This window comes from Dicentrarchus labrax, unplaced genomic scaffold (genome assembly GCF_905237075.1).
Source record: "Dicentrarchus labrax unplaced genomic scaffold, dlabrax2021, whole genome shotgun sequence".
NCBI lineage: Eukaryota > Metazoa > Chordata > Actinopteri > Moronidae > Dicentrarchus > Dicentrarchus labrax.
The window spans coordinates 19,555,153-19,565,795 of NW_026136723.1; the positions used below are offsets into that span (position 1 = coordinate 19,555,153).

The 10,643-nt window shown below is 41.5% G+C and overlaps 1 protein-coding gene across 3 annotated transcripts; it reads right to left on the minus strand.

Annotated features, from left to right (window-relative positions):
- Positions 1–168: 168 nt before the first annotated feature.
- Positions 169–10,643, minus strand: pbxip1a (pre-B-cell leukemia homeobox interacting protein 1a). 3 transcript variants are annotated; one of them, XM_051389803.1, is made up of 11 exons: positions 10,266–10,643; positions 9,293–9,420; positions 8,211–8,295; positions 8,013–8,080; positions 6,726–7,374; positions 5,013–5,258; positions 4,614–4,637; positions 4,138–4,181; positions 3,863–3,958; positions 3,514–3,694; positions 169–3,322 (listed from the first exon to the last, which is right to left on the minus strand). In XM_051389803.1, the coding sequence occupies exons 2-11, from the start codon at positions 9,362–9,364 to the stop codon at positions 2,286–2,288; spliced, it is 2,502 nt and encodes an 833-aa protein (XP_051245763.1). In that variant the 5' UTR covers positions 9,365–9,420; positions 10,266–10,643; the 3' UTR covers positions 169–2,285. The 3 variants fall into 3 exon arrangements, with proteins under 3 accessions (XP_051245763.1, XP_051245764.1, XP_051245765.1); XM_051389804.1 differs by lacking the exon at positions 10,266–10,643 and adding an exon at positions 10,018–10,241; XM_051389805.1 differs by lacking the exon at positions 4,614–4,637 and having other exon boundaries at positions 10,266–10,642.

Here is a 10,643-nt window from a genome sequence, read left to right on the forward strand (position 1 = left end):
CTGTGATAATAGATGCCTGTCATGCCAACACTTCCACTTCCTGCCAGAGAGTGAGTCACACCCCGGCTATCATTGTACATTTTAATAGTAGGGGGATATATTCTGTGATATCTTTTTTTTTCCTTATGAATGAATCAACTGAAATGAAATAAGGACAAACTTTACATATTCAATGGTGGAAATTTTATTGAACTTAACACTGACAGAGGACACAACTGATGATGGAAAAAAATGAAAAATGATCCAAATTTATCAATATATTTGTACAGGGATCAATTACATGCACATCAGAGCCAGTTCCTACATTAGCAGTAAGCACAGAGCCCTACTGTTGTCCCACAAAGACAAAAATACTTCTCAAATATTGATTAAACTTTCATAAATGTGTTTTATTAAAAGGACTCATCTGTTGAAATTAAGCTTTCTTCCGATCCCTTTGGTCTAGAAACTTCCAACAAAGAAAAAGCTCCTCTGTATAAACAGCAGAGAATGTTTAACAGAAATCCATACAACACTTCATGTGTAAACCCTACGACATTCATTCTCTGCCATATAAGCAGCAGTACAAGTGTAAGTAGTGTAAACTTCTTTTCTTCTTAATTTTGCAGAAGCAAATGAAATCCAAGACCTTTTGTCCGATCTAACATATTTATAATAATAAAGGCACGTAAGCAGTAGCTGGCAAACTAAATTTCTGCAAACCAAAATAAAATGTCACCATTTTCACACATTCAATGTATATGGCCTTGGACACAGTCTGTGGTTCTTCTTGTTAAAAATAAGGAAAAGAGTTGCAGTGTAGTGACAGAATAAATAAACATGAAACACTTCAAAGCTTCTTTCAACCGCTGAAGAATGAGAACCAACAATCACAATCTGTCGACTTTAACTTCACTTCCACCTAAAGAGGGAAAAAACTTCATGATAAAACATGACTACAATCAAACAACAAAAGCAAAAGAACAAATAATTATTTCTCAAAATCTCAGTACCCAACGCTGGAAAGCAGCTCTGTAATACTTTGTCTTATTTTACCTTTTGCCTGGCTCATTCAACTTAATATTTGAGAAACAAAAAGATCATTTTGCCATTTTCTCAAACTAAATAACTATATCTATATCACTCGCGTGCATGTCAGTTGATATCAACCTGTTAACAAAAGGACAATGAAAGAATTGAAAAGTTAGGTTGTCAATCTCATTTATGGCGAATGAATAAATCCATTAAATGAAACTGTTTGGAGATTACTAGAGATCACTAACTGTTTTACTCTGAATGCTCTGGGATACCCAGTATATGTAGATCATGTGTTGAAGGTCCCCATGGCTACATTACAAAAAAATATTAGTAGAACTAATGGTCTAAAAAAAAAAACATAACAGAAGTGAAAAGTGAGAAGAAAAAAAAACCTGTTGTAAATGTGAATGTTTGAGAAAAGTTCTAAAGTGGTTTAGCAGGCATACATTTAACTATGGCTATCATTTTGTCCTATTGCTTTTTTTTTTTTTAGCAGCACTGACGTTTCACAAACCAGTTCCTGGAAGTTTCCACCCATCTGCTCTCGACTGACAGTTGGGAGTCAGAGGATGAAAAGTCCTAACGCTTAGGGCAACAACACTCTGTATGCTTTTGCCCAAATCTACCAAAGAGCTGCTGACAAAAAACTGGTCTGACCTGATCTGATTCTTATCACTGAACCAGGATCTTATCCTCTGGGATTGGACAGTTAACACCCAACTTGAGGCAAATTGGTATCTGCAAAAGTTTCTCAGCATTTGTTTTAACCTGCTCGGAGCAGTGTCAAGGCAGAAAGTCAATTTTAAATACTAAATTAATTGTATGAATATATTTAACCGTTGCACTGCTGCTCAACACAATTATTTGCCATCTCCTTAAAGCCCAGTTGTTTAGTGAGTGATCTGGATATCATCAGTTTGAATTTATATTATGAACTGTAGCATGCACTACGTATTGAGAAAACACTATACAGCAGAGGAAAATCCACACAACACATTACTGAAGGATTTCACGTTAGGAGGCATGACCTGACAGAGGTAGGTAACAACAACTAAGTCCAAAATGAAAAGTACAAGTCTAGCTTATAATTAAAGACTCAGAGGGAAACGTTTATGAGAGGCACAACCACTCTGTACCAGAAGCTACTACAATTACAGCTCTGAAGAGGAGAATGTAGGCAAGAAATGTCCTATAAAACCACAACTTGTGCTGCATCTTAGTGTTGTATTTTACTTCCCCCCGACCCCACCCCCCCCCTCTTTGTCTATTTAAGCTGTGGCGGCAAACTTCCACAGGGCTTCTCGTTCGAACTCCTCCATCTCCTCCTCCAGGGAGTCGTCGTCTTGCCCACCGCCCTCTAAAACGTCCACAATGTCCTCCAGAATGTCCGCCACGTCCTCTGCAAAGTCACTGAAAAGAACCCTGTCGTGGATGAACACGCCGTCCTCGAAGAACTCCGCAGTCAGCTTCCTGATCCTGTCCTTGCTCTCAGATGAAGATCCCTCAAGCTTGCTCAGGTAGCCCTCCAGCAGTTCCTCAAACTCGGGCAGCTCCACCGGGTAGAGCCCCTCCTTGCCGGCGCAGTCCTCCACGGAGCTGCAACCCAGCTGGGAGCTGACAGTGCGTCTGAGCTTCTGCTCCTGGTCTCTCCAGAAGTCGTTCTGGTTGGGCTGATGAGGCTGACGGGGCTGGTGGTGGTGATGTTGGTGCTGATGATGGTTGTCGGAGTTCTTGCCAGGCCGGCTGTGCCAGGGTTTCTCCTTCCTCCTCTCCTCTCTGTCCGTTCTGCGCTCGCTCTTCTTCCTCTCCCACTCGTCCTGGTGTTTCCTCCATGCCTCTTTGTGAGAATTTTGCTTCTGAGACTTCCACTCCTTCTCCTTCTTCTCTTCTTTGTCCCTCCATTCTCCGTCTTTGTTATGCTTCCAATCTTTCTCTCCTCTCCACTCTTTCTTTTCGTCTTTCTTCCAGTGGTCCCGCTCATTAGTTTTGCCCTTGTTCCCTTTCCATTTGGACTCCTGCGGCTTCTTCTTACCCCACCTCTCAACCTGTTCAGAAAGCTTTTTCTGGATCTCCTCCAAACTGTCTCTCACTTGTTTCCTGCCGCCTCCATCTTTTTTCATCCCTTGCAGTCTCTTCCTGCTCTCCTCCAAAAGAACTTTCTGCCTCTGTAGTTCTTCCTTCAGCCTTCCTCCCTCATTTGTGTCCTTTCTCCTCTCGGGTCCAGCTGCTTTCTGGTTACTCTGAGTATCTTTGTCACCAGGCTGAGGGGCCGGGCCTGAGGTAGCCGGGGGCATTTCCTGATCAGCTGTGAATGATTTAATATATGAAAGTTATAATGGTTTGATAGCTAATTATAATAGGGTCACTTTTAGCACTCTTTTTATATCTCAGTATCTTTTCATATACATTATCATTTAAATAAATATCAACATGCAGCAGTACAGATTTCCTTCACTATCAAATGAGCTGATTCACTCAGTGTTCACCACATTATACCTGTAAGCTGACTGAGTTCGGTCACCCTGGCCCTCAGACTCTCCAGCTCTTTCTTCAGCTCAGGCAGAGATGACAGCTCTTCCTTTAGCATTGAATTTTCTTTTTCCAGACCTGCTTTACCATTTTCATCACCGCTCGCTGCTACTGCCTTCAGAGCTGAGTCGAGTTCTTCTTTCTGAGACTAAGAAATAAAGAAAAAAGTGCCGTAGTCAAAACCAGGTTGTGCACAACTTGGACAATAATCAAATATATTTATTGAAAACATGCGGTCTATATATTGCAATGCATTTAAAAACATCATGAAAAGGTAAAACAACATCATTAGCATCAATATAAATGGTATACTGACCTGTAGTTGAGCCTCTAGCTGAGTGATTTGTTGGTTTTCCTGTGTCAGTTTATCCAATAGCTCTTTCATATCCTGTGGATCACCGCTAAGCCAGTCCTGGATTGAAAATGGTTGGCAAATGAAGAAAACACATATTTCTAAATAATCCTATCTTTAGCATTTGTCTTTTAAGTTCTGGGACTCAAGTTTTGTTTAAATAGGACTTTATACGCAGATACTGGACAACATATAACACTGAGACTGTGTAAGTAAAGTGAAAGACAGTAGGAACAGACCTGGCTTTGTTCTGCATCGCTCAGTTCAGAGGCGTCAAAGTCACCTGTCGGAGAAGAAAACAACATATTTCACACAAACAGGCATTTTATTGACACACAGCTGCCAAGCTGTCTTACAACTCTATAAGATGCTTTTGTGATAAAGTGTGTCCCATAAGCTCAGGCGCTACTTGTGCAGAACACATAAACTATTTATTTAGGCAGTTTTAAATTCAGTAAAAAATATTTTTGCGTAACCAAGCAAATTGCCAGCAATAGATAATTTCCCCCTCAACTTAAGCACGATCAACATCCAGTGAGTCCTTCAAAACAGTGATAAAGAGTGTTATTGTACAATTCAGAGTGGGTGTTATTTGCCATTTTCTGCTGCCACTGCATGAAGTGTCAGGCCAGATAAGTCCTTGGACAAGCTATTGAGCGTTAGCCAGTTAGCACAGAAGCTTACACTGCTGTCTTATCTTCAGTACTGGACCTACCATTATCCAGGTCAGAGAGGAAACCTGTTGACATAGTACAGCTTAGTCAACAAGATCTAAAAACAGACATCTGTCTATTGCTGACAACTGCGAATAAATGTGCTTATGTAATTTGTAAATACTGGCACTATCAAAAAAGCGAATGTGTAATGTACCTTTTTGACACTATTTACAATAAACTGTAAAACTGTTAAACCTCTTATGCACCAGGTGTAAACAGGTGCACAGATTCTGTAAATCTCTAAAAGATGATGTGCAGTAAACACAAACGTAAGATATTTCTCACATAAGAATCTTTATTTGGTAATAATTATTATAAGCATGGCTTTAATCTTGCAGTACTGACCATAAAAAGCAGAAGCAAGCTAGCAGGCTTAGTTAGTTGTGAGAGGAACTCACCTGAGAGGAAGAGGGAACCTAAGAAGAGCAAGATCAGAGCACCCACAATGCATTTGTTCATTGAGAACCATGGCTTTTCCTCCTTCTTCTCAGCCAGCTTGAACACTTCCTCTTCCTCATCTTCCTCATCTGATGTTCTTGGTCTTGGTGCCTCGAAGGAGGGGGCATTCCTCCTCCTCACTCCATCATCAAAGGTGCTTGTGTCGCCCAAATCAAAACTGCTGGATGGCTCTGAGGGAGGGAGAACTACAAGAGGAAAAGGACACTCTGAACATGAATAAGCAAAAAGACAGCAGAGTCGTCAAATTTAATAGTGGATTTTTGTGAAAGATGATGACACTACGCCTAAAGTTAAACCACATGTATTCAAATGCGGCCCCCGAGTCACTTCCACAAATCATCTCGACATCTTTGGCTACGAAAGTGTCAGGACTAGAGTTATCTCCAAACTCGTAATTATCTACTGGCAGCTTCACACAAAATACCAAAATCTAAGTGAACACATGAACTGCAAAACACAACAGTGTGTAAACAGCATGAGAAAAAAGGCTGACAAAAAGTCAGAGCTGCTCGTGGAAATGGATGACATTTTCTCACTAAATTATAACAACAGTAATTTCATGCATGGGGGTTTCTTCATTTTCTCAGCGGGGTGTACGCCTCCCTGTCATACTGATAAATCACTTTCCAGCTGCTAGCGTGACACAGATAAGAAACATGTTAACCAATTCAACAGCAAGAGGACTCTCATTTTCTGCTTCTATCGACTAGTGCTCATTACAAAAGGCCATAAACCACTTACTTTGCTCGAAGCTGAGTTACCAATCAGGCAAAGCTGTTAACTGCTGCAGGGCCTCAGACCCCCCAAGGGAAGCCCCATGTTCACTGTGTGTAAGTTGCTTTATGGAAATATCATCCATTGTAACTTTGTTTGGAAATATGCACAACTAAAACAAAAAATTAACTGAGATTCTAAGGGCCTTAAAGGGAGCCCTGCTTCATTACCATGATATCAAGGCCTGTTTCAATATACAGCTTCAAGACCTCTTTATTTCAGACGATATTGTGCTCATATTTTTCCAGCAGAGAAAACCCCCAGCAGGTTATTTTAGCCATGGCTTTACTTCAGAAAAGAAAGAAACAGAGCTAACTTGAAGATCAGGTGTTCAGAAATGATGGATTATTTGTTTCCCTAGTTTTGTTCTATTTTCTATTTTCTTGGTCATTGTTGTACAACATTCCTGCCTGGCATTTGTTTTGTTACACTATTAAGCGAGTAGAAAGGAGCACGGAGATAAGGTGATGTCAGCTTGTTCAACACTTTGGTGCAGAGAAAGATATCTACAACAACTACTGACCAAATTGCCCGGAGTGTACAGTATAATGAACATGGCTGTCTCTGGGGACAGCTAACGGACCCTTAGTCTTGTTAAAGTAAAGTAAAGTAATGTTTTTAAGAGGAATCAGTGTGATAGTACCCTGTCATCCATTAGAGCAGTGGTTCCAACTTTTAACCAGCAGCATTTTCGAAGGCCTGAAGAGTTGAAAGCATCCAATTTCTCACAAGAAAAAAGTCAAACTTAAAGCAAAATAATCCCTTATCCCCATAGCAACCTCTAAATTTCCTCCTCTAAAATAACGATAACTCTAGTTCCATTGCCTGATTTATAATGCATACATCGTCATAATTATTCCTGTAGACTGATCCCATACCTTCTTCTTCTTCTTCTTCTTCTCTCTCATCCTGGGCCACTGCCTCAAATGACTCTATCTCCTCCTTTTCCACAGCTGCCTCCTCCTCCTCCTCTACCAAACCAACAGTCTCTGGTGCAGGGATATCATCGATGGGGCTTTCTGTCACCAGGCTCTCTTGGTCTTGGCTTGGTGGCTCTGTATCCTCTGGAGTGAAGCTGATTTCAGTTTCAACATGAGAAGGAGGATCAGTGGCTGTAAAGGTCTCTGTGGGGATGTTAACCTCCGGCTCAGCAGTGAAGATGGGACTCTCCCCAGCAGCGCCAGCAGGAATCACCCCGATATCAGCAAGCGCGTCAAGCACTTGTTCTGTAGAGACAGGGATCGCAGTCAGGGGAGGAGCGGAGCAGGACTCCTCAAGCTCAGCTGGCAGGAGTTCAGCAGCGGGAATATCGAGTGGAGCCCCCAAATCAATGTTGGTGACAAAGGGTGTGGGTCCTAGGTGCTCGTTGTCACTGGGAGAGCTGGTTACAATGTCATGGATGACTGGAGGCTGACTCTCCTGGTCTAGGTCTGGAAGGTCAAGGGGGTTGAGTGGAAGAGGACTCATCCCGGTTGGACTAGAAGGAATGGGACCCTCACTGGAGTCTGGAGATGTCTCTTGACACACCTAGAAATTGGGGCAGTAAGGAAAAAGGTTATCTGTGATTATATTTATACTTTAATGACATCTATTTGGGATCTTCATTGCAATCAAAGTGCTATGATTTTGTTTGTTTGTGCATCCATTTTCACTCTCACTCTATTGTCTACAGTACTTCTCTTTCATTTGATGACTTCCTATGCTGTGACGTTTGATCATTTTAAGAGAACAGGTCTCAACTTCTCAATTTGTATTATGCGCAGGGATTGGCAGAATGCGACTGAGGCAGTTTTTTTCCAATTACCAAACACCTGACTAAAAGCACCACATTCTACTGAGGCTACTTTCAGTGTCTCTCTACAACTTGTATGACACATTTCAGAAATGGTAATGAAGCTGCTTCTTCATTCTGAGGTACTGGTAACAAAGGCAGGTAAATAAAGTTGATGTTATAGATCTGAAGTCTTGTCAAACCCGACTGCAGCTAGGAAATTAATACTGTCACAATTGGTCTACATGTGGGCACAATAATACATTCAACATCAATAGCTGGTTATAACAGTTTATATATGTTATAGGGGGCTTTTCGTCCTCTTAACAATGACGTTGTTTAATTGTCTAACTTATTAACGACTGAATTATTGCATAGTTTACTGTGTACCAACCTGATGGCCTTCTTCAGAGAGGACAGTTTCTACTGAAATGTCACTTGGTTTGAACTCCATAGCAGCTCCTGAAATAACATTCACACAATGTCAAAACTTTAAACATGAAACCAAATAATACGTTTAAAAGCAACCTCTTTGGCCTTAAATGTTGATTTTATGTCACAACCGTTGCCACAGATCTTGACTCGTCAATACCTGTGACCTCTTCAGAGAGACTGGGAACGTCACTCAGGCTCTCGGTGCCGTCATCCACCGGCCCGACATTCTCAATAGCAGCCTCCTGCGGAATGAGAGAAGATCCCAGGAGATCAGGCTTCACCAACTACAGTAGGCTCAATGGTAACACCGACCTTGACATTTACAGCACACCCGATGCAGGCATGCCTGCACATGCACACAAGCCTGGGCTGGGAAACATATTGATATTTCTTGTTTATCATCTATCACTGTAATTGAACCCTGGGGTTTTGTTTTTATCTTGTGATGTTGTTGTCTTGATTAACAATAAAGTGGACAGTCAGTCCGATTTCTCCTATAATGATTTCTGAAACACTACAGCTACAAATTACAGTTAGACCTCCACATTAAACATCCACTATATCCAAATGTGACTGTTATACATGCTGACATATAATTCTCCATTACAAACATTATATACTCAACTGTCATATTTAGTCCACCCTTACTGATATAAATGGAGTGAACAAAATATTACCTCTCAGTCAGTATAAGATAATGAAATTCAACAACACCACATTATACAGACTCCAAAAGTACCATTAAGTTACATTTCAACAAAAAGTGAACATTAAAACCTTCATAAAGGAAGGATTTATTACAGGACTGTTATATTAGACTGCATTAGAGTTAAGTATTTAGTGAGTCCTTAGATATTTAGTACCTAATAAACTGATAATTGAGTATATATTCAGCAATATATTGATATCTGAGGAGGATCTGCTAGTAATTACAATATAAATATGTATATCCTTAATGCCCTTTCTTATTACAGACATACAGTCATGCATAAATACTTGCACAAAGAGTCAAAATACAAAACAACACAACAATAGCTGTGGAAGAACAGACAAGTCAATGGCTCACACATACATGAAAAAACACACTTCACACATTCAAACTGTCACTATCAGTGTTTGACACTTGGCAAACATTCGCCAACAATTTCATAATTATGGGAAGCTTTTGGGGGTGCAAGTACAGACGAGCCATATTTCAGCTCGCAGCAGAGTTTCCTGAGCTGGTTCTCTCTGTCTTACCTCGGGGGAGAGGAGGGTCCAGCTGTTGGTTGAGGAGCCACTGCTGCCTGTGCTGTGGCTGTTGTCAGACATCGCCCTCTTCTGGCTCGACTTGGCACAGCACGGTGCAGATTCGGCTTTATGCTATTCTGCAGACGACGACAGAAACAACGTGTCTTCATTGAACATGCCTGATGCATACACTGCACGTCTTGTGGGGAGCAGACAGGCTTATCTAGATGTAATAGTATGACTGTAACTTGGTTATTAGTATAGATACATGGAGGCTAATATCCCAAATTATGAGTATGCACAGTTCTGAACATGAAAATACACACAAACTGACGAACTATGTGTCGTTTATTCTGCAGTATTATGATCCTGGCATGTAAATAATGATCTAAGAGGACACGATTATTCAATAACGTTGCGATTTGGGACCTAATTCACCGCTCGCACGGGATAAAGACCAGATTGTCGTTGATACAAGTTATGTAACGGTGTGGTGGCATCCATAATACACTACTGCGCAGTTTAACAAATGCTTTGGTCAGGAGAAACAGGAATCTCCTCATCGCATTCATCGCCTCTGCTATTTCCAACCAACCATTCATTCAGATCCATCCATCCACTCAACCTGTGTTGGCAGTTTAAATTACCAAAAATGGTCAAAACCCCCCTCCCTCAAAGAAGACCCGAGCAGTTCATTGATCCAGAATCCGAGCAAACAAAAGATTAATACTCACTTGTCGGCAGCAATGTGCTCGCTTAAGCTTCTGTTTTGTACATGCAAGAGACCGAAATTTAAAGGGGGCTATGGTTGTTGTAGCAACCGAATTAAAGGTTCATTCATGATGGTAAACAAAGGATGGTAGGCTGAAATATTCCCACTCCCACTCTTCCGCGTTCTCACTCGGGCCCAAAACTGTTAGCGAGCGCTTCAAACACCTGCTCGACTCCGACACATTCAAAACAAAGAAGACGGTTTATTTACCCGACTTGCTAACACCTCGGTCGCTGGTTGTTTTTGTCTTCACAACGTTTTTGGGGGTTGTTGTATTTTTTTTTTTTTAGTAAGAAACAACGCTCTTCTCTCCCCGTGAACTTGGGAACTTTGGGAATTCCAAGCTGCGTCACGTCAACCAAGCCGCGTGTCGACCAATGGCATTTCAGCAGAGGCCGCAGAGCGCCCGCCCCTCAACCAAGGATGGACCAATCAGGTAGAAGTGTCGTGTCAGGGGAAAAAAACGACGCACATCCAAGCGTGATTGACGCCCGCAGGTGAAAGTGGCAGGTGATAGACGCGGATCCGTCCCCTGGTTTTTAATAATACAACTTCATGTGTGAACCTAAGCCTCAGGATGCATGCGTG

Coding starts and splice junctions, on each gene's coding strand:
- pbxip1a (XM_051389803.1), bottom strand. CDS start 9,364: ATGTCTGACAACAGCCACAGCACAGGCAGCAGTGGCTCCTCAACCAAC. Junction 8,081..8,210: donor TCTCTCTGAAGAGGTCACAG/GTATTGACGAGT, acceptor ATGTTATTTCAG/GAGCTGCTATGGAGTTCAAA. Junction 4,182..4,613: donor CCTCTCTGACCTGGATAATG/GTAGGTCCAGTA, acceptor CTTCTCCGACAG/GTGACTTTGACGCCTCTGAA.